Source organism: Adiantum capillus-veneris, chromosome 23, assembly GCF_014529385.1.
Source record: "Adiantum capillus-veneris isolate H3 chromosome 23, ASM1452938v2, whole genome shotgun sequence".
Classification (NCBI taxonomy): domain Eukaryota; kingdom Viridiplantae; phylum Streptophyta; class Polypodiopsida; order Polypodiales; family Pteridaceae; genus Adiantum; species Adiantum capillus-veneris.
The window spans coordinates 19,394,876-19,418,074 of NC_140953.1; the positions used below are offsets into that span (position 1 = coordinate 19,394,876).

Sequence of the window (23,199 nt, forward strand, 5' to 3'; positions counted from 1 at the left end):
CTTCAAGGTAAAATTCCAAAGTCTGAGGAGTATTTGCTAGGTCCTCCTCCATCCACTTTGCATCTAATGTCGGATAGTTCTTGAATTTGACCAAGAACTGCCGAATCAATTTACCTTTCATCTTTCTTTGCTTGTGTGCCAAAATCTGTTCAGAAACAACTATCTCCTCGCTCTCTTCCACTTCGGGTTGCTGAATAGGCTCCCATAAATTGGCATCTCTCACCTTTAAAAGGTTTCAAGAGACTCACATGGAGTGCATTGTGAATCTTCCAAGTATCGGGCGGCTTGAGTCGAAAGGAGACATCATTTATCTTTTCTTTACTCTGGAAAGGGCCATAATACCTCATGTGAAGCTTTGGAAAAAGCCGCTCCTTTTCTTTTCGTTTCCTTAGGCGTGCCTTCTCAAAACGTAAGAGCACCCAATCGTCTTCCTTTAGTTTCAAGTCTCATCGATGCTGATCTGGTGCCTTCTTATGTTGTTCTTGAGACTTCTCTAAAGCCTCACGGACCTTGGCAAAAGTAGTGTCCCAAGTCCCTCGTGTATTGGTTAGCTTCAAAAATCTTGTCTTTAGTACTGAGAAAGGATAGAACCTTCTGAGCACCTTCAATTATTTGAAATGGCGCCTTTCCCGTTGAAGAGTGAACCGTGTTATTGCAGGCAACTTCCACCAAAGGAATTTTTCTTTTTCCATTGAGTCTTTAGATCATAGATATAGGACTTCAATAAATCCAGAACAACTGAATTTGCGATCTCCGATTGCCCACCTGTTTGTGGGTGGAATGATGACGAGAACTACAACCGCGTGCCAATGTTCTCCCAAATAGCCCTCCAAAACAAACTCGTGAATCGGGGCTCTCTGTCGGAAACTATTGTCTCAGGCATGCCATGTAATCAAAATATCTGTGCAATGAACAGTCTCGCTAAATGGTCCGTCTTGAGTGTTTTTTTCACTGGAATGAAGTGAGCTTGCTTGCTAAATCTGTCAATGACAGTCCAAATGCCATCGTGCCCATTCTGTGTCTTCGAGAGATCAAAGATGAAATCCATCGCAATACTTTCCCAAGGGCGGGTAGGAATGGGTAAAGGTTGTAGTAATCCTTGTGCCTTATGCTTGTCAAACTTGACCTTTTGGCATACTAAACAACTAAGAACAAAAATCATCCACATCCTTCTTGAGTCTCGGCCAAAAGAAATAACGCTCCACCCCCTTCAAGGTGGTGTCGATGCCAGGATGCCCCGTAAATGGTGGACAATGGCACTCTGTCAAAACCTTTTCCCTCAACGTCTGTGTGACACACAACATTGTTTTCTTCATCAAGTAGCCATCCCGTATGGAATATCCTGGCACTATCTCCCCATTCTGTATCCGAGTAAAAACATCGGTAAAATCCAGATCGGTGGCGTATTGGTCAACCATATCCTCGAAGCTTCTATGATAGATCGCGGAAATAGCCAAGAAGAGGGGCTCTCGAGACAATGCAGTTGCCACTAAGTTTTTTTGTCCTTGGACATGGACAATTTTGAAGTGAAACTGTGACAAGATGTTAGCCAACCGCATTTGCTTTTCGAAAGCTGCTTATGTGACAAGAAGTAGCATGATCAGTAAAGACCGTGAAATCGACTCCGAGTAAATAATGTCGCCACTGAGTAAGAGCATGGATCACTGTTAATAGCTCTTTCTCATAAATCTGTGCTACCAATTCTAGCCTTGAAAACATTCTGCTCTCATAAGCAATCACATGGCCTCCTTGCATCAAGAGCGCTCCCAGACTACAACCACAAGCATCACAATAAACTTCGAATGGCTTTTGCAAGTCTGGCAAAGCCAACACTGGTCCAATAGTCAATTTTTGCTTAAAGTGTCTGAAAGGCAGTCACCTTTGTCGGTCCCCACGAGAAAGGGACTCTTTTTTGGATCAATAAATGCAAAACACTATATCATCAGCATATAATAGCAAGGGGATCCACGTCCCTGTCAGTTGGGCACCTCTATCACCCTCTGTCTGTACATAATCTGAAAACTCATCTACATATATCCCAAAGAGAGTCGGAGATAGGGGGCAGCCCTGCTTCATCCTCAGTTGTGGAGTGAACCATGCCAGACATGCCCTGAGTAGTACGTACCTGCCCTAGCATTGTCTTGTACAAAGCTAAAATCCCCCAAATCCGCTCTGTGGGCACCCCCATGTCCTGCAATCTATTTATGAGTTTGGCTCCTTGTACTGTATCAAAGGCTTTGCAGAAATCCACAAAGCTACAATAAATCCTCGTGCCATGTTGTCTGCCCTCCTCAATAATGGCTCTGGGTGTCAAAATCTGATCAAGAGTGGAGAAACCTCTCCTGAACATTACTTGTCATGTTGCTCGTATGCCCTCTCTCTCTGCCCATCTATTCAACTCATGCTCAAGAATTGATGCATATTGCCTAGCCAGAGTGTGACCAACCATGATGGTGCGGTAATTCCTGGGAAGCATAGGATCTCTCGACTTGAAGATAGCCACAATCGTGGACATACTTCAGGTTTCAAGAAAACCCTCATACATGGCTCTATTAAACATCATAGCAAGAGGCTCTGCAAGCATATCTCTGGCATGAATGAAGTGCTCTGATGCCAGACCATCATGATTCTGTGTTCTTCTTGTCTTCATCTTGTCAATGGCTTTCCTTATCCTCTCAGCAGTAAAGAAAGTACATGTCTCTGGGCATGCCTCTGGAGGGTCAGGAAAAGGTGGCTTCCCTGATGTTGTATAGAGAGATGTAGCATATTCCCCCCATGTCTCTGTGGAAGTGATGACTGGCGGTGGAGAGTGATCATGGAAAAGCCTCCATGCCTCACTAGAGTCCTGACTCGTAAACAGTTGATACAAGTCACGCCCTAACTGAGATAGGTAAGCCCTCTTCGTCGTCGCACTCGGCGGCGAAAGATAATCTGTGACTGTCTATGTGTAGTAGTACCCATGAGCACCTCTCTTTGTAATTTGATCCTCGTCTCACTACACTCCTCATTATACCAACTATCCTGAGGCATGCTCCCAGATTGTCTGTGTGGAGGTTGGCTGTGGGGATATGCCTCCGATGTTGCATCATGGAGCGTCTCTGTCAAAATCTGGGTGAGCTCATCTAGTGGCCGTCTGGCTCTTGAGTGCACAACTGCCTGTATATCTCATCAGTGTACACTAGATCCGTCTCCCTCGTGAAAGTATACCGAGTATGTGTGGAGACCTCTCCCAATGGAGCTGTGCTGAACTGGAATGATACAGTGAAAGACAAGATAGCATCATCGACTGCTATCCCAACCGGCCTAGTTCCCACCATGAAATCCTGAAAGGAAGGAACGGGTCGTGGCAGAGCCATAACATAATCCACTGTACTAGCGCCGTGCCGGTGTGGGAAGCGTGTAAAACCACCTGTTGCAGGGAATCTTGGTAGGCCATTTGAAACCGGCCTGTTTAATCCAAAAAGGGCGGTAGACCTTAGACTTAAACCTTATTTGCTTTCACCCATTTAATTTGTCGCCCACTTTACGTGTACTTTCAAGACACAACAAAGGGGAAAGGGATACAGGATGCTAGACTGCACCTGTATGAGAAAACCTACACCAGATTGGCCCCTAAATAGGCGCCCCTTCGGTATTTCTTTATTCTTTAAAAGAGGGAATAAAAGCTCTGGTTCCCTACAAGCTGCCCCGCACAATCTTGGCTGAATTTCAAATGTTTTGGCCCGATTTCGGCAGCATAACTGTACTAGGACCCTCACAGTTAGTATCCCCACACATTGGATGACTTTCCCGACGCATATGAACACTTTGCAAAACCTGGCGAGAATCTGCAGCATGCTGAATTCTCTGTTTTCTGCCCCGAAATGGGCCAGATCACCTGTACAGCGTCCCCTCGGGTCCCCGAACCTCTTGGGGGTATCAGGGTCCGTTTAGGGCCAAAACCCTAAACCTGCAAAAATACACAGCAGGCTGTAATTCACTGTTTCGGGCTCCGTTTTGCGTGCCGGTCGCATCTGTAGCAAGTCCTCGAGCTCCCGCACTTGTAGGGCTACTTGCCCTTTGAATCAGACAAGATTTCGCACGTGAAACCTCTCCGAATCACCTGTACCTGCGGGGGATTAGCCGCTAGCTAATCCAGTACCTGTGCAAGAGGCTCTTGCCTCGGCAATCGCGCATGAACCCACACAACTGTACATTGGTCAATTGAAAAGCCCACTAGAGGGGCATAACATACTGCCATAAGGGAGAGAGAGAGCAGTGCATAGCGTACAGGGCATCACTCCTGGCACCGTACTGTACATTAGAGTGAAAGGAAGCACTCCATAGCTCTCAACCTGTGACAGAAACTGCAAAATGAGCCTCTCTTCTCTAAAATCAGCACCACTTCTTCATGCATGAGGAAAGTGCACAGAAATGTGCCACTTGGCACATTTACAAGCCATTTCCCGTTTCGGGGTTGCCGCCTAAAAATCTCCCGACCGGTTGCCAGTTGACTTCACGGCAGAGTAATAAAAAATGTTCCCCTTGTCATTCCGGAGGTAATGACGCGAACACATTTTCATGTCCCAAAATAGCAGTTTCCTAAATTTTAGGAGATGTTGCCATTGTATCTTTCTAGGTCATCTGACCCTCTTTGTACACTGTAGCCACACCAAGAACTGAAATGGAGCCTCTGTAGCAAAGGTTTCCACTTTGGCTAGTCAATGATTCCACTTTGGCTAACCATAGTCCTTGTCCAACATTAGTGCTCTCTTGCCCTCAGGCTTGGACTCCCTCTGAACAGTTCCACACTAGCTATGCAATGCAGGACAGTAAGATTTCCTGAGGGGTGTTTCCAAAAAGTGAAAGTAAATAAATAATAAGAAAGAAATCAACAAAAAGGATAGATAGTAGTCACACGCTGGTGACATAACCCCCTCTTGAAATCTCAAACGTCTTCGTTTGCATCTATGTCGTACATGCTCACAGTCAACACTCGGGTGTGCGCACACCAGTCGACACATGCACGACACATACATGCTCATTGTCAGCCATGGTGTATTCAGCACCTTGTTGACGTTTGCGATTTCAAGAGGGGGGTATGTCACGAGGACGTGGCAACTGCTAAGCTTAGTTGTTGGTTTCTTTCCAATGATTTTTGTTTTATTTTTGAGGCCCTCTTTTTGAAGTTGCAAATGGTCGGACATTGTATGGCCAATGTGAACGGTAGTTTCACCCGCAGACGGGAAGTTGGTCGGCATTGGAGCTCGTAAAGTAAAAGGATTTCTCAGTTCAAAATCATATAGGTCCCCCCGTCGCACTTAGCAAGTTGGTGGATACTAGGAAGTGAACTCAATAAAGGCATAAAGTCAAAGTGGGATGACCAACAGAAAATATCCGACAGTTGGGTCACATTGCACTTTTGGATGCGGTCCCAGTGAGGATAGATGGTCAGATGACCACAGGGAGCCCAACGGAATCATTTCCTAAAATTTAGGGAACTGCTATTTTGGGCCGTGAAATGTGTTCACGTCATTAGCTTCAGAATGACAAGGGGAACATTTTACAACTTTGCTGCAAAGTCAACTGATGCACCAATTGAGAGATTTTTAAGCAGAAAGCCCAATGTGGGAAAATTGCATGTATGAGTGCCAAGTGGCACTTTTTGGTCAATTTACCAAGTTTGGGAAAACAGAACTCGTAACTGACTTTTTGGAGCAGTTTTGGAGGCTGATAACTGTGATTTTTAGCCATTTCTCTCCATTTTTGAGCTTCCCATGACCTTATCTAGGACCAAGGAGCTCATTTTCAGCATTGGAAGGCATCAGATGCGTGTTTACAGGGCAGTTTTGCTACATTTTCAGCGATACACAGGTTTTGGCAGCCGTGGAAATCTTCCCCTTTTTGCATCTATTTGTTCACAGATGCATTACAGGTCAAGGGTAGCAGAGGGGGCGCTCGATTTATACTGGGGGGATGCTTCATTGAGAACCTGTCAACAGGTTAAGAGCTATGGAGTGCTTGCTTTCCTCTCTATGTACAGTGTGGTGCTAGGAGTGATGACCTGCACACTACACACTGCTCTCTCTCTCCTCTACGTGCAGTTATGTGATGCCCCACAAGAGGGCTTTTCATTTGACCAATGTACAGTTATGTGGGTTCATGCGTGATTGCCGAGGCAAGAGCCTCTGGCACAAGTCTTGGATTAGCTAGCGGCTAATCCCCCGCAGGTACAGGTGAATTCGGAGAGGTTTCACATCAGAAATCTCGTCCGATTCAAAGGGCAAGTAGCCCTACAGATGCGGGAGCTCGAGGTCTTGCTACAGATGCGACCGACACGCGAAACGGAGCCCAAAACAGGGAATTACAGCCTGCTGTGTATTTTTGCAGGTTTAGGGTTTCGGCCCTACACAGACCCTAATACCCCTAGGAGGTTCGGGGACGCGAGGGGACCGTTGTACAGGTGAACTGGCGCATTTTCGGGGCAGAAAACAGAGAATTCAGCGTGCTGCAGATTCTCGCCAGGTTTTGCAAAGTGTCCGTATGCGTCGGGAAAGTCACCTATTGCACGGGGATACTGACTGTGAAGCGTCCTAGTACAATTATGTCGCTGAAATCAGGCCAGAACAGGTGTTTCTTAGCCTAGATTGTGCGGGGCAGCTTGTAGGAGATCACAGGTTTTATTCCCTCTGTTAAAGAATAAAGAAATACCGAAAGGGGCGCCAATTTTGGGGCCTACAGGTTGTCGTCATGTGCTCGGGGAATTCTAGCTTCCGAGCCGTGTGTGTATTCAAGTATTAATTCCCGTCGCAGGTTCTTTTTGCAAAGTGCTGTGTGTGTGTGTGTGTCTAAAGTAAAGAATTTCGGGTGAAAGCCAACGCCTACCGCCCCACGGGCCGGCTCCAAAACCTTGGCTGAATTTCAACTGTTCTGGCCCGATTTCGGCAACATAATTGTACTAGGACCCTTCACAGTCAGTATTCCCACGCATTGGATGACTTTCCCGACGCATATGGACACTTTGCAAAACTTGGGGAGAATCTGCAGCACGCTGAATTCTTTGTTTTCTGCCCCGAAAATGCGCCAGATTACATGTACAGCGGTCCCCTCACATCCCCGAACCTCCTGGGGGTATTAGGGTCCGTTTAGGGCCTAAACCCTAAACCTGCAAAAATACAGAGCAGGCTGTAATTCACTGTTTCGGGCTTCGTTTTGTGTGCCGGTCGCATCCGTAGCAAGTCCTCGAGCTCCCGCACATGTAGGGCTACTTGCCCTTTGAATCGGACGAGATTTCGCATGTGAAACCTCTCCGAATCACTTGTACCTGCGGGGGATTAGCCGCTAGCTAATCCAGTACCTGTGCAAGAGGCTCTTGCCTCGGCAATCGCGCATGAACCCACACAACTGTACATTGGTCAATTGAAAAGCCCACTAGAGGGGCATAACATACTGCCATAGGGGAGAGAGAGGGCAGTGCGTAGCGTGCAGGGCATCACTCCTGGCACCACACTGTACATAAGAGGGAAAGGAAGCACTCCATAGCTCTCAACCTGTGACAAAAACTGCAAAATGGGCTTGTCTTCTCTAAAATCAGCGCCACTTCTTCATGCATGAGGAAAGTGCACAGAAATGTGCCACTTGGCACATTTACAGGCTATTTCCCGTTTCGGGGTTGCCGCCTAAAAATCTCCCGACCGGTTGCCAGTTGACTTCACGGCAGAGTAATAAAATGTTCCCCTTGTCATCCGGAGGTAATGACGCCAACACATTTTCAGGTCCCAAAATAGCAGTTCGCTAAATTTTAGGAGATGCTGCCATTGTATCTTTCTAGGTCATCTGACCCTCTTTGTACACTGCAGCCACACCAAGAACTGAAATGTAGCCTTTGTAGCAAAGGTTTCCACTTTGGCTAGTCAATGACCCCACTTTGGCTAACCATAGTCCTTGTCCAACCTTAGTGCTCTCTTGCCCTCGGGCCTGGACTCCCTCTGAACAGTTCCACGCTAGCTATGCAATGCAAGGCAGTTAGATTTCCAACGGGGTGTTTCCAAAAAGTGAAAATGAATAAATAATAAGAAAGAAATCAACAAAAAGGATAGATAGTAGTCACACGCTGGTGACATACCCCCCTCTTGAAATCTCAAACGTCCTCGTTTGCATCTATGTCGTACATGCTCCAGAACACTATCGAGCATACCCAAACCGACAGTTTAAGAATGCAGTTACACATGTACCCTTTAATAGAAGCAATTACTGTATCCTTGACAAATTGACAAGAAATACTCACTTCTATAGCACTAACAAAACTTTTGGACTTTCCATAAGAGCAATTGCCAAACTGACAATCTGTACAACTCTAACATTCATGTAACATGTACTTCATTTGAGCTCACTTTAAATAACATGTACATCATTTCTTTCAGAAGCCATTGTCACACTGACAATCCATGTAGCTTTGAAACTCAAGGGGTCAAGGTAGGTTGCAAATTAAAGGCTTCAAGGTAAAGTGATAACACAGTTGGTGACTCTGCAAGCTCACCTTCTTCCATCCACTTATCATCCATTGGTGGATAGTTTCTGAACTTCACCAAGTAACGCCTAGCAACCTTGCCTTTCACTTTTCTTTCTTTATGTGCCAAAATCTGTGCCGGGACCAAGATCTGGTCAAGTTCCTCGACTTCCGGTTGATCTTCAGCTGGCATAGCTTCTGGCACATCACCTACATAGGGTCTGAGAAGACTCACATAAAACGCATTGTGAATCTTCGAAGTCTCAGGCAATTTCAGCCTACATGCAACATCATTGATTATGTCGCATACTTGAAAAGGCCCATAGTAACGCATGTTGAGCTTTGGAAACAGTCTTTCCTTGCCCTTCATCTTCTTTAACCTTGCCTTTTCAAATCGCAGAAGCACCCAATCACCAAGTGAAAATACCACTTCACGACGTTGACGATCAATTGCTTTCTTTTGCTTTGCCTGAGTCTTTTCTAAGGCCACTTTGACCTTCTTGTACATTTCATCTATGTCCTGAATATACTTATCTGCTTCAAATATCTTGTCCTTTCTATGCAGTATGGGAGGAACTTTCTTGCCACCTTCAACTATCTCAAAAGGTGCCTTGCCAGTTGATAAATGCACTGTATTATTGTATGCATACTCCACCAATGGCAAATACTGCTCCCACTTCCCTTTATGCTCTGACACATAGCACTTCAGCAGATCTAAGACAATAGAATTTGCCTCTTCTGACTGCCCATCTGTTTGAGGATGAAATGACGAAGAGAATTTGAGCGTGGTGCCCATATTCTCAAACAAGCCTCTCCAGAACAAACTTGTCATGCGTGGATCACGGTCGCTAACAATCGACTGTGGCATGCCATGGTACTTGAAAATATTGCTCATAAACAATCGTGCCATCTGATCTGGCTTTATCTTCTTCCTGACAGGAATAAAATGAGCCTGCTTGCTGAATCTGCAAATGATGATCCAAATACCATTGTCTCCTGTCTGCGTTCTCGGAAGATCAAAGATAAAATCCATAGCAATACTTTCCCATGGTTTATTTGGAATAGGTAGTGGTTGCAATAACCCTGGTGCCTTTTGCTTGTCAAACTTGACCTTCTGGCATATTAGGCATTCTCGCACAAAGGCATCCACATCTCTTCTCAATGTAGGCCAGTAGAAGAATGTCTCAACCGCTTTAACTGTAGCATCGATACCACGATGCCCTGCATACGGTGGGACATGACTCTCTTCCATAACTTTGCGTCGCAATGGCTTTGTGACACACAATCTGCCATGCATCATCATGAAGCCATCTTTGAGAAGATAGTGTTCATGACGTTGTCCATTCATTAGTTGCTCGAAGACCCTTGCAAAATCTTCATCATTTGCATACTGTTCCCTCATATCATCAAGCTCATGATGATAAGGAATTGACACAGTTGAAATTTGTGGCTTCCTTGACAAGGCATCAGCCACAACATTCTTCTTGCCTTCCACATGCACAATCTGAAAATGAAACATGCAAGATATTTGTCCATCGCATATGCTTCTCAGATAACTTTGCCTGTGTCAAGAAGTATCGCAAGGTCTGATGATCCGTTTGGACAACGAAATCTGCACCTAGCAGGTAGTGTTTCCAACTTAAGAGCGCATGAATGATGGCCTGCAGTTCTTTTTCATAGACTTGCATAGTCTTTTCTGGCCCTTGCAAGATTCTACTCTCAAAGGCTACTACCTTGCCATCTTGCATTAGCACTGCACCAATGCTACTACCACAGGCGTCACACTGGACCACAAATGACTTCACAAATGACCTCAAGACCTTCTTTTGCTCTTCCGACTTGCGAGGAAAACGTCTTTTCCAATTCTTTGCTGGTCTCTTTTCTGATTCAGCCGTAGCTTTACCTTTCCCTGCGTTGGCTAGCTCCTGAGTCCCTTTAGGAACCTCATTGGGAACGTACTTCTTCGCTGAATTTTTCTTGGCTGATCCTTCCTTGACGCCAGTATTAAATTCACAATTTTCTCCCTTGAGCAAACCATTGCCAGTGTTTGCTACCTCGATGAGCTGCGTCAAAGTAGTGACTTTGGTCTTCGTGCAGTACTTTCTCAATCCTTTGGGTAGGCCACAACAATATTTTTCAATCTGTTCTGTCAATGGCACAAACCTATAGGAAGTTACTGGAAGTAGAGCTTTCCAAAACTTCCGATTGTAGTCATCCAGATTCTTGCAAGTGGCAGCATTAAGCTGGTGCCATTCTGTCATGACATCTGCTTCAAAGTCATCAGATAACCATGCTGCTGCAAAAATCTGCTTGAAGTAAATCCATGTGGACGGAGCTTGTCCTTGAAGCAATAAAGTTGTCCGCCATTGTCCCGCATTCCCTGTCAAGAAAGTGGCTGCCTTGCGGACCTTTGAAGCCTCTATAAAGTTTCCCCTTGCATAGGCCTCGTCAAACTGTTGGAGGAATGAGAGAGCCTTCTTCCTGTCATCAAACCCTGTAAAGGTCGTGAATGTCAAACCTTTGCCACCTTCTTTGTACGAAGTTGGCCTCTCCAGCGGCGTTAAGTTGTCATATGGAAGTGACTGAAACCTGGGAACACTGTTAGGGTTCATTTGTGTTCCTTGACCGCTATTAAGTTGACCTGGAAATGCCATATTTGGCTGTTGATTTGTAATTCCAGCCATATTAAAATTTGCATGTGGCATCCCAAATTGGCCCTGAGTGCTTTGAAACCCTGGTAGCATGCCTATGACACCATACATAGGGTTAGGCATCATTGTTTGAGCACCCCCGAACACTGTTCCTGGCGTGTAAAACTGATTTCCAGGTGCATGACCAACCATGCTCTGGAATACCGATCCACCTCCAAAATAGCCAGGGTGTACTGAAGGTGGTGGGAAGACTTGTTGCATAGCCTGTAGGTTGCTTCCCTGCCCACTAGAACCAGCTATAGGCTGCTGAAAGGTGGCTGGCTGAACTGGTACAGCTTGAAAGACTGGCATTTCAGCCACCTGTTCTTACACCGTAGGCATAGGTTTTGGAGACTGCATGGTCTCCGTCAAGTGTACAGGTGTTTCCATTGATTTTGCAGTATGAATCACCTGTGCTTGAGCCTTAACAGGCTTCTGAATATGATCTAGTGACCCAACTTGCTGAGACGGAAAAGGAGGGTGCAGAAAGGCTAAAAACCTCGGGTTCTGCATTACTTGTGTGAACATAGCCACAACAGTAGCCAACTGGGTCCTGAATATATCATCATCCGTCTGTGGTGGTCTTGAAGACTCACCCACTTCATGTGTCTGTTGACCCTGCGAAGAGGAAACTTCTGCAGTCACATCATCTGGTCTGTCAGCCATAATTGCAATTTCCTGTGTCTGGTCTATGATCCCGTGTGTCTTCAAACTCAAACTGACCAAGGCTCACTTCTATGGGAAAAAGTGATTTAATCCCGGGGATGGAACCATGAAACCGGCCTGTTTAATCCAAAAAGGGCGGTAGACCTTAAACTTAAACCTTATTTGCTTTCACCCATTTAATTTGTCGCCCACTTTACCTGTACTTTCAAGACACAACAAAGGGGAAAGGGATACGGGATGCTAGACTGCACCTACATGAGAAGACCGACACCAGATTGGCCCCTAAATAGGCGCCCCTTTCGGTATTTCTTTATTCTTTAAAAGAGGAAATAAAAGCTGTGGTTCCTTACAAGCTGCCCCGCACAATCTTGGCTGAATTTCAATTGTTCTGGCCCGATTTCGGCAACATAACTGTACTAGGACCCTTCACAGTCAGTATCCCCACGCATTGGATGACTTTCCCGACGCATACGGACACTTTGCAAAACCTGGCAAGAATTTGCAGCAGGTTGAATTCTCTGTTTTCTGCCCCGAAAATGCGCCAGATCACCCGTACAACTGTCCCCTCGCGTTCGAACCTCCTGGGGTTATTAGGGTCCGTTTAGGGCCAAAACCCTAAACTTGCAAAAATGCACAACAGTCTGTAATTCACTGCTTCAGGCTCCGTTTTGCGTGCCGGTTGCATCCATAGCAAGTCCTCGAGCTCCCGCACCTGTAGGGCTACTTGCCCTTTGAATCGGACGAGATTTTGCACGTGAAACCTCTCCGAATCACCTGTACCTGCGGGGGATTAGCCGCTAGCTAATCCAGTACCTGTGCAAGAGGCTCTTGCCTCGGCAATTGCGCATGCACCCACACAACTATACATTGGTCAATTGAAAAGCCCACTAGAGGGGCATAACATAGTGCCATAAGGGAGAGAGAGCAGTGCGTAGGGTGCAGGGCATCACTCCTGGCACCGCACTGTACATAAGAGGGAAAGGAAGCACTCCATAGCTCTCAACCTGTGAGAGAAACTGCAAAATGAGCCTCTCTTCTCTAAAATCAGCGCCACTTCTTCATGCATGAGGAAAGTGCACAGAAATGTGCCACTTGGCACATTTACAGGCCATTTCCCATTTCGGGGTTGCCGCCTAAAAATCTCCCGACCGGTCGCCCAGTTGGCTTCACGGTAGAGTAATAAAATGTTCTTGTCATTTCGGAGGTAATGACGCGAACACATTTTCAGGTCCCAAAATAGCAGTTTCCTAAATTTTAGGAGATGTTGCCATTGTATCTTTCTAGGTCATCTGACCCTCTTTGTACACTGCAGCCACACCAAGAACTGAAATGTAGCCTTTGTAGCAAAGGTTTCCACTTTGGCTAGTCAATGACCCCACTTTGGCTAACCATAGTCCTTGTCCAACCTTAGTGCTCTCTTGCCCTCAAGCCTGGACTCCCTCTGAACAATTCCACACTAACTATGCAATGCAGGGCAGTTAGGTTTTGCGAGGGGTGTTTCCAAAAAGTGAAAGTAAATAAATAATAAGAAAGAAATCAACAAAAAGGATAGATAGTAGTCACACGCTGGTGACACCATTCAAAATGGCCAATCCATGTGCAGTCCCCATATCAATCAAGTATCTTCCATACTCAGTGTGCTCTTCATCCTGTGACAATCTAGACATGTCCATTTTTGTAATATCAAGCTCCCGCATCTCCGAGGTATCATAGAATACTATCTGGTGATGGGCAGTCCTAGCATTGAAATTCCCCAAGATAATAATGTTGCCTTCCCTAGAAAACTCCCATATATCATCATCCAAAATATAGAAGGGGGATTGTCCTTTGGGTGATGCATATACTGACGTACTAGGAGGGAAATAGCAAATAGCGATGTAGAGGTATCTGCCTGTGTCACGTGACACATCCAACCCTATGTGTCCGTGGACAAGCTACAACATGACCAGGGTTGAGTCCAGTCAAGTCAGTCTAGAATAGGACGTGATATGGCACTTTTGTGAGTCTGTTTGCAGACCTTACATGCCGAGGCACTTAGAGTAGATGCATATTCTTTGGTTGTGCACATCATGACCATCAGAACCCATCAGGAGCATTTTTACAGTGCATAGACCTATTTTCCCTATTTTAGCCAATTTTCACTTATTATTTTTAAGTGACTTTTGTTGGAAAACTGGGTAGGGCAATTTTAGCAAGCAAGTATATAAGTAAAGCTAGCGCTAGCACTTTTGGGGAGAGGAGGCAGTAGGAGCACTCGCTCAACAGGCAACTTCTCAGCAGAACCCAAGAGGCCTAGCGTTTTCTGCATGAGCAAGACAACCCTAGCATTTTTCATCCACAAGACCAGCCTTGGCGATTTGTGCACAACAGGTCAGCCCAGCGTCATCACGACACATTAGATCAGCCTAGCGTTTTGCATTTGCAGGACATCCGGCGACAACAGAACAGTTTTTAGCCCTAGCGTTTTTGGTCCCGGCGTTTTGCAGATTCACCGCGACGGAACATTAAGAACCACCAGCGTTTTCAGTTTTCAGCCCTTGACACCACAGTTCAAGTCCCGAACCTCGCAGATCTCACCTTCCCGTAGCAGTTCCTCGCCGCACGGTCAGTTTCCACAAGGTTTACAGTTTCAGTCGGGAAAACGCAGATTTTAGCATCTGCGTTTTCAGCGCGTCGTCGTCGTACCGTCGCCATCGACATCGTCACCGACATAGAGTCAGAATTCAGCAGATAGTAGATTTGCAGATTTCAGCCCTTAGCGTTTTCAGATTTCAGCCCGTCTCGTCGTCGTCCTCATCGTCGTCGACATCGTCGGCAAGTCCAAGCATTGTAGAGATTTGTGCAATCATAAGTAGACCGCTCTCGCCATAGAGAGTGGGGCCTTCGGAGGAGGGTTTTACAACGTCTGGTGTCGTATTCTCTTCTCTATCTCTCAGTCTCATGCACTTCCATTCACAGTGTCCATTCACTTTGTTTGTGTCCATTGCACTCTCTCATTAAAGGAGCGGAAGGCTCTCCCTTCCATAAGAACAAAAGGAACCTTGAGCACAGTTCGGAGCACTCATCTTGAGCAAAGTTCAAACATTCATTCCGCTGCACCTAACAACCTGTCTCTGCCTTTAGTCTTACCTACATATACCTAGCATGCTCATCCCTCCGAGCTATATGTATCAGAGGTTGTAACTTCTCCCTGAATAAGACTGCCACTCCTCCTGAACCTCGTCCTGTGTGCTCAGACAGATAGACAGACAGATAGACATAATGAATGAATGAATGAAATGAAATGAAATGTTATATTAACGTCTTCAAAAGGCCAAAATGACCTATGAGACCAATCTGTTACAAAATAGTGAATCTAATACCATGTCTGGGTACAAAAGAACTAGAACAAAGATACTACTACTAGAATCTATCCTCATTTGCACTATGGATGTCGAGAGAGTATGGCTCGAATCCTCTGCTGTAGTCTCCGTCGATGCTATGTAGCCCCTCTCCTCAATCGTGGCCGTCTGGATCTCTGTAGCTCCAGTGCTCGGTCGAGAGAGAGAGAGAGAGAGAGAGAGAGAGAGAGAGAGAGAGAGAGAGAGAAAGAGACGAAGTTTTGTGCCCAAGAGGTATTGGCCCCAAAGTCTGGCGCCCCTTTCGGTATTTCTTTATCATTAATCATTGCCAAGTTACAACTCCCGAGAGACCTTTCTCTCAGACTGTGCGTCCAAATGCTATGCAAAGTGAGGTCCTAGGGGCTCTTATAAACTTACAAGGGATGCTCAAAAGCAGTGCCCCAAAAGCATTCAGTTCAAAAGCACTAAACCCAAAAGCATCTGCTCTCAAAAGCTAGCGCTGGGGACTTTCAAAAGCAGCTAGCGTAATTTTTGGAAATCCTTATAGCCTGCCACGTCAGCACAACAATGCAATTTACGGAAAATCTTTACAATCCTGACAGGTCAGCAGTTAGCGTAAAACGCGGGGGATGTCCATACAGCCTGACACGTTAGCAGCCTTCACGCAATTCCCTTTTTAATTTTCCTTGTGCCCCTCAGGGCCCCGTCGGACGGGACCCAATACGTTGGAAGAACTTGTAACTTTAAATCTTGTCAGTTTTCGGGTGGACACATCATCTTCTGATAGGTCCTCATTGCAGCCAGGGCTTGTAGGTTCCTGCCCGTTCTTTGAGGTTCAGAGGGAGGGTCGCCTCCACAGAGTCACTGCCGAGGCGCCAGAGGTGGTTGAGTGTTGGTTTCAGCGAATCAAGAGTTGTGGGCATTAGTGGGAGGTCATAGACCGTTACCCGTTAGATCTTGAGTCCGGACAGTGGCAGCTCTGGGCTTGGGAAAGCCACCCTTTGGTGGGAGTACAGTGGGACCTGGGGGAGTGGTTTTGGGGGAATTTCTTTGCTCTGGCTGATCACCTGGGGACCCCTTTCTTACAGAACAGAATATGGAACCGATGATGTTTAAACTCTCATCTCTATTAGAACTACATGAAAGTACAACAGTTTCCCCAAGAGCCGTATGAAGATCTAGAACCTCGTGGTATGGTTGCCGAAGAAGATGAAGCATCCAGAGGTGGATCTTGTGGAATAGGATCTCTACGTCTATAAACGTGTGAAAGTCCGAGGAGCCTCTGTCTGCCTTTGTCCTCTTCTCCTCCTTGTCTTTGCTTGCCTCCTCATAGCTCTCTTTGCCTCTGACCTTCTAGAACCTGTAGATACCTGCGTCTGCCCCCCTCCCCCCCAAACCCCCAACCAAAAGTGAGTATCAATCTTCACAAGTGGCTTATATCTTCATTTTGATTGGCTTTTGCACGCCATATTGGAGAGTTTGTTTATAAATCAATATTGCATGTCTGCTAGCTCAGCTGATTGTATTATGGATGTTTGAACGCCTTGCTGGTTTGTGCAACGGCAACATATTAGCCACATCTTTTGTTTTTTTCTAGTTGTCTGGTCTTGAGCAGTTATCACCTTGTTTGATACAGTTTGGCTCCATTGGTTAAAAAGGTCAGCGAGGGCCGCGTTGTAGATATAGTGGATACGTTATGCAAGAGGCTTTTGACAGGGAAAGAACAACAACGAGACATTGCTAGCATTGCCCTTAAGACTGTTGTTGCAGAGATTAACAGTGGTTCCATTGCGCAAGCTGTTGTGGGATTGCTTTCACCCAAATTGGTGAAAGGAATCTCTGCAGTGGTATGTACCTTTGTGTCGACCTACATGCTTCATTCTTTTTATTTTTGTTGTGCATATTTTTTTGTTTAATCATTAAGCATTACAAACACTGAACTTGAGATACCTTGGCAGCTATTATTGAGCTACTATTTAAATGTTTTCAGGAAACCAGCTCTGAAGTTAAAGGCGAGTGTCTCGATATTATGTGTGACGTGCTTCATCGATTTGGCAGTTTGATGGTAGCAGAGCATGAAAACTTGTTGAGTTCACTGCTTGTGCAGCTTATCTCCAATCAAGCTAGTCTGCGAAAAAGGGCCATCCAATGTCTTGGTGAGGACATTAATTTCTGTTTTCTGGGAGCTATTTTACTAGAAGTGCTACTAGGAGTTGTAGTTTTGATGTTGAAGGGGATTCTAGTAGTATAATGCAAGTGTATGTCATCAATGTGTTGGAATTGTTTGTGGAAAAGCAGTATTTGGTTCTATGTTATGAGAAGATTCTACCCTAAGTGTGGCCTTCGATTTTAAATGGGATACTAGTAGTGGTAATCCTCTGAGTAAAAGAGTGTATGGGGTCAGCGTGTTTACAATTACTTGTGGAAATATCATGTTTGGTTTATTTAATTTAAGGTACAACTTACAAGCAGATTATATATGTTTTTTTTTTTTTTTTTTTTTGGGGGGGGGGGGGGATGAAATGGACCAACCCACAACCAAGGGCCAGTGCACGTGATGAGAAAGCCTGTAAGCATGAGGAAAAGCATCTGGAAGGTGAACATAACGCTCTCACTGAAGATACGATGCGTATAGCATTTGGTCACATAGGTATTTTGCCTTTTGCAAACATTAATAGCCTGTTTCATGTCCCCACACAGGTGGTGGTATATGATAGAGATATATGCCCCGGCTTACTATATATGTGGCATGTGGGGCTTTCTGTCCTTTGTGTTGTATCATTCGCAAAGAATTGTGCTTCTGTCCTAGTGTAATCTCCAATCATATCCTTGCATGAACTTGTGCCCCTTGTCGCATAGCCGTGTACTCAAGCCTCTGCAGCCCCTATCCTCATACACACTTACGTCCAAGACACACATCCTTACACACGCACGCACGTATACACATTCTCTCGCTTACTCACACATGGCACATACATTTACACTTTGTCACCATGAGGTGTATCTTGTTGTCTACTTATTTTATTTTGTTTCCTGTTATTTTAATTTTATCTTATTTTTCTTTCTTTCGCCCCAAGCCCTTGCTACGAGCAAGTGGACAAGGCCTGGAGGTTCAAGGACGATGCATGGCCAGTAGGCCACTAGCGTTGCTTGTGTTTGAGCCATTGGCATTGAAATCCAAGGTTTTTTTCAAGAAAAAGATCCTTCCATTAGTTAAAAAAAACTCCAATGGGCTACGACCTGCCCTTGCTAGAGAGGGCTACATCAAAATGTGGGGAGACTCTCCCAATGAAAAGGTAAGATGTGTACAATAATGGCTAAATTAGGATATGGGAGGAGGAAACAACCATAGTGGTGGATGGTATTGCCATCTAGGGGTTCCATGAACCATGGTGAAGAAGAGCCCTGGTCACCATGGTCGCAAGAAGGCCTCGCGGCGCTCCTGCATGCGGTCAGAGTTTCCTTGAAGTATCGAACTAGCCCCTGAGTGTATGGATCAGATTCAGCCAAATGTCATGGACAGTCTCCGCCGGTGGGACGGGTCGAGCCCGAAGATGCGGAAGCAGTGGGCTCGTCAAATGAACCACTGTGTCAAGCTGCTGCATATGAGCTCCCAACAACACTCTTATCTCTCTGCTCCACTCCTGAGGAACAAGCTCTATGGCGGGCTAGAGTGTAGGCTGGTCCTCGTGGATCACAATCATCTTGCTGACGGAAGCCATCTCAATGCGAAGTGCTGGACCCATGAGTGTCGACCAAGCTGCAGCACCCCAAGTGTACTGGCTGGCTGTAGAAAGTGCAGGATCAACCAAAGATTTGGAAGCCAGACCTGCTGTGCCATGGGCAGTCCCACAAACAGTGAAGCTGGGTCTCAAGTGGGTGGTCATATGTGGCACATACCACCGAGAGGCGGTTGTGCACGAACCAACTCCTATTGCAGTAGCTCGATGTGTAACTGGCAATTGGAACATAGTGACTCTCCTTGACTGTCTGCTGTCCCACAAGCGCTTCCAAAATCCTACCAAGAATTCGATCATACAAGTGAACTTCCTCCAACTCCTTTGAAATGTATGGCATATCAAATTGTTGAGTGTCATGTTGCAATATTTTTGTGCGAGCATTCATATCCCCAAATACAATAACATCACCTTCACCTTTGAAATAAGCAATGTCTTCTTCTAAATCAAAAAATGACTGATCTCTATCCATGCAAGTATAAAAGAGGGAATCATGATGAGGAATGTAGGAACCGGCTATAAAAACGGGTGCTCTTTTTGGTGTCATAATTTACAGCCATACATAACGTTGATGGGGCTCGGGCAAACACACCCAGACACATTCCTTGGACTCTTTTCAGTTGCCTCAAAGCACACACTGGCACACTTTTTTAGAAGAAACCCCTCTAAACAAAAACTATTCACTCTAGAGTACACATAGGAGTCTCTCTCTCTCTCTCTCTCTCTCTCTCTCTCTCTCTCTCTCTCTACACTCACATGGTTGAATCATCAGCCTTGTTCAGTCCTGAAGACCATCCCCAAAAGGAAGTTACTTACATAGTTATGCAAAATCAAAGTGCCCTTCTCCTATGGCGAGCTTGTCTCATGCACTGAGAGGAGCTCCAAAGCTATGATGCCCCTTCCTTATTCACGATAGGGGCTCCTATGAATACAAGCTCCCTGAGCTCTTGACATCTGCTTCACACAGTCTCGCTCCTGACCTGGCGGCCTATGATGAGCTTTCTCTCATTCTTTGACTACGGCCTCTTGATGCCCAGCTTGAGCATGACAGCCCCTGCACCTTGTGTGCTTGCTTCAACGATCCTTCAACGAGCTCTCTCTTTAAGCTCCACCGAGACTACCTCCCGAAAGGGTTGCCTCCCTTCTCTTCAAGCTGGCCGCCCTGCAGCACATATCCTTTTTTATAGTAGCGCTCCAACTCCTTCTACTTACGGGTGCTTCCTTCTCGTTTGTTAGCTCTAGCCTGAGTACGGCTCTGCATGGTTCTTCCCCCTTCTCCAACTTGTGTAGTTGCCGCCCTCTGAAGCCGACCTTGCAGTCCGTTTCTAGCTGCTCTGGATGACCCCTCTCAGCTAAAGCCCTCCTCAGGTCCCTGCTTGGCATGGTTAGCTCTCCAAAACGAGCTGCCACCCTCCTGCTCCCCCTTACACTTCATGCCCTCTACAGTCCTCGAGCAGCCTCTCCTCCTGCTCGACTCCCCCTTTTTATATTGCTCTGCAAGTGGGAGCCTTCAGCATGGCTCCCCTCACCTCGCCTCGCGGCGGCTTCCCTTTCTCTTGCTGGCGGCGCCCACGTGCATGCCATCCCTCAATCATTGCAAGCGGCTTCCAGATTAATGCAGCAAAGCTGACTGCTCTCCTTTTGTTGAAGTGGGTGGCCTCTGAGTCTTCTCAACTGCGTGGTCCATGCTGCCCCTCGACCTTCTCATGGCGCCCAGCTTCTCCACTGCGGCCTTTCACGTGCAGGCCCATGCCGCCATCGTTGCAGACGATTCCACAAATGTATTCCTTTCTTTTTACCTAAATAGATCGAGCAAGAGTGAGTTCTCACCATCAACGTTGGTCAACTTTAGTATGCTTTAAGGACTCCATCCTAAACCGTGCCAAGGCCCATCAAGCATATCAATGTGGTTCCCATTCAACATAAGCGAAATGGCGTCCGACCCTCAGCCATCTTTGCAATAAGAGCGGACAATGGATGGTGATGCCGAAGTAAACACTCCCCGGATTGATCTCTAGCAAGGGCCTCATGAACACCCCTCCTCTATTATAGGTTGGCCAGTCCTCTCATGCTCAAGGCAAATCGAAGTCCTCCCTTTGCATGTAGGTGGCTCCGATCTCTGAGGTTTACGCATATATGTATCTTGTATCCATTTTAGCACCTGCATAACCATATCCCTCGTGCTTGAAAGTAGAATTGCTCGCTTTGGGAGCGCATCGGTTGAGAAGGATCAAGAATCTATCATCTTTGCCCAACCCCTTAGTCGAGCATTCATGCTCAACCCAAGCTTTTCTGGAAAACTATGTACACCTGTCGGCAAGAAACCTGTACAGCATGCTGAAAACTCCAAAAACTTGGAAAAAAACATATTTACATTGTTAGCAGCTCTGACATCACTCTCTCGACTACTTCCACCTACTAGGTACTTGAAAAAGAAACCCTTCCTCGATCAAAGGGAAAGCTTCGTGCCCTCCAACCTGAAGAGAAACATCCTCCCGGATTAAAGGGGAAGCTCTCAGCCTCCCTACTTGAGAATTGGCTTTCACCTGGATCCCAATGAAATTGCACATCCTCTTGAGGCTTGTATCTTGAACACACAGCCTCAGCACAAGAACACAAGCATACACACAAGGTGTGCATACATGCCATACTATCTACCTGAAGCTCGGGACCTGTAGCTGTCACACCACCATAAGACCATTCAAAATTGCCACCGACATAAGACCAGATTCCCTGTGTGAGAAAGGCATCTCCTTGAATGGTTTCTTTGACTTGGACCTCATGAGTGCCGCGAGCTATGTTTCCGAGCACTAGTGGCTGCATCTCTAGCTCTTTGAACTCTTGAACACTGTGTAGGGCTCTCACAGCTTTGATCCTGTATAGAGCCTTGTTGACGTACACAGCCTGGGAAGAGTCTATCAGAACATCCGGGTCGTCAAAACCCCAATCATCATCTGCAAAGAGGTATACTAAGCCCTTGAAGACATTAGAGGCATCAGCAGAAGGCAAAAACTCCCTCGGAACACCTGTGACCACTTCAAGAGGCACGTCTTCATCAAGCAAACTATCTAGATACTCACAAGTAATGTCTTCAAACATATCGGCATCAAAGGGAGAAGATGTAGGCTCATAATCACCCTCTTCTGATAAGAGACTATAAAAAAAAGCCATATCATCATCTCCATCATCAAAAGAACTCCCTACTTGCGCCATATCCCCACACATACTGCCATCCTTTTTTGGACAGAATCTCATCACCATCGAGCACGCTCACAGCTTCTAAATCTGCAATAGCAGCAACCAACTCTTCATCTGCAGAATCATGCACTGACACTTCATCGCCTTCAGCAGAGATCTCTTCCACCTCGGCCTCGATCTCAATCACCACTTGTTCTTGGATATTGGACGATTGCCCAACCCCTTGCTCTCGCAGCGCCTCTATCAGCTGGCAGACCACTATTACCTCTTCTGAGTGCACCTGCTCAATAGTTACGTCATCAACCAAGCAAGACATAAATTCAGTCCATACCTTCTCGGAGTCCAAGTCTGCATCAACATTAGGCAGAGGAAAAATTTCCTGGTTCTTGACACATGATGGCCTGCACTCTAGGGCTGCATCTGCATCAGTTCCTACAGAGCGTGCTATCTGAGACAACTCTCCATGGCCGCACATCGACTCTGGAACCAGACTCTCCTCCACGTGCTGCTGATCATGGTCAGATTGCCCACCCTCTTGCTTTGACAGACTAGTTTCCAATATCCCTTGGAAGCCTTCAGTTGAACTGGGTGTACAACCAGAATATGCACCATCCTCCTCACTGTCTTGCTCGTCTACAGTATGCACTCCACCAGGCACTGCATCCAAAATCCTGCTCGAGATTCCCACATCTTCGGCACTATTTGAGGTTCTGCCACTGCCATTGTCCTCAGACTCGCCCATATATCCGCTATCGATAGATGTCGATGATTCTTCATCATCAGTTACTGCCTCTGCTATGGCTGTCGAACCCATGAACCTCTTTTGATCTTCACAAAAGGCCATAAGCAACGCCAGCTTTATTTGATACCAACTCTTTTACTCTATTGCTGAAAGGTTGCAGTAGATTCTCCATGCAGCTCCTCTTAGTCCTTGCCAAGCATAGTCGGCCATTTCTCGGTCCTCATAGATCTGCAACTCCTCCATTTCTAGCTCCACAAGCCATATCCATGGTCGAATTCTCTGGCCTAGCGCTCCGCTAAACCAACTGTCGATCTTTGACTGCGCCATTTGCATCCAC

At 46.2% G+C, this 23,199-nt stretch overlaps 3 protein-coding genes across 3 annotated transcripts in view; 1 reads left to right on the plus strand and 2 right to left on the minus strand.

Annotated features, from left to right (window-relative positions):
* Positions 1-23,199, plus strand: part of CAND1 (cullin-associated and neddylation dissociated) — a 105,284-nt gene that overhangs the window by 15,836 nt on the left and 66,249 nt on the right. Inside the window, exons 4-5 of the mRNA XM_086496345.1 lie at positions 16,822-17,032; positions 17,176-17,341. Of these exons, the coding sequence (XP_086352471.1) occupies positions 16,822-17,032; positions 17,176-17,341 (377 nt within the window). The remainder of the gene's footprint in view (positions 1-16,821; positions 17,033-17,175; positions 17,342-23,199) is intronic.
* On the minus strand, positions 20,593-22,147 carry LOC147427486 (uncharacterized). Its single transcript, XM_086497749.1, has 3 exons — positions 21,581-22,147; positions 21,400-21,468; positions 20,593-20,721 (listed from the first exon to the last, which is right to left on the minus strand). Exons 1-3 carry the CDS (start codon positions 22,145-22,147, stop codon positions 20,593-20,595), a joined length of 765 nt encoding a protein of 254 aa, XP_086353875.1.
* LOC147427487 (uncharacterized) lies at positions 22,177-23,034 on the minus strand. Its single transcript, XM_086497750.1, has 2 exons — positions 22,255-23,034; positions 22,177-22,207 (listed from the first exon to the last, which is right to left on the minus strand). The coding sequence occupies exons 1-2, from the start codon at positions 22,962-22,964 to the stop codon at positions 22,177-22,179; spliced, it is 741 nt and encodes a 246-aa protein (XP_086353876.1). The 5' UTR covers positions 22,965-23,034.

Coding starts and splice junctions, on each gene's coding strand:
- LOC147427486 (XM_086497749.1), bottom strand. CDS start 22,147: ATGTGTGGGGATATGGCGCAAGTAGGGAGTTCTTTTGATGATGGAGAT. Junction 21,469..21,580: donor CTACAGGTCCCGAGCTTCAG/GTAGATAGTATG, acceptor ATTGGGATCCAG/GTGAAAGCCAATTCTCAAGT. Junction 20,722..21,399: donor GGGAGGATGTTTCTCTTCAG/GTTGGAGGGCAC, acceptor CGATCTATTTAG/GTAAAAAGAAAGGAATACAT.
- LOC147427487 (XM_086497750.1), bottom strand. CDS start 22,964: ATGGCCTTTTGTGAAGATCAAAAGAGGTTCATGGGTTCGACAGCCATA. Junction 22,208..22,254: donor TCTGCTGAAGGCGATGAAGT/GTCAGTGCATGA, acceptor CTGCTATTGCAG/ATTTAGAAGCTGTGAGCGTG.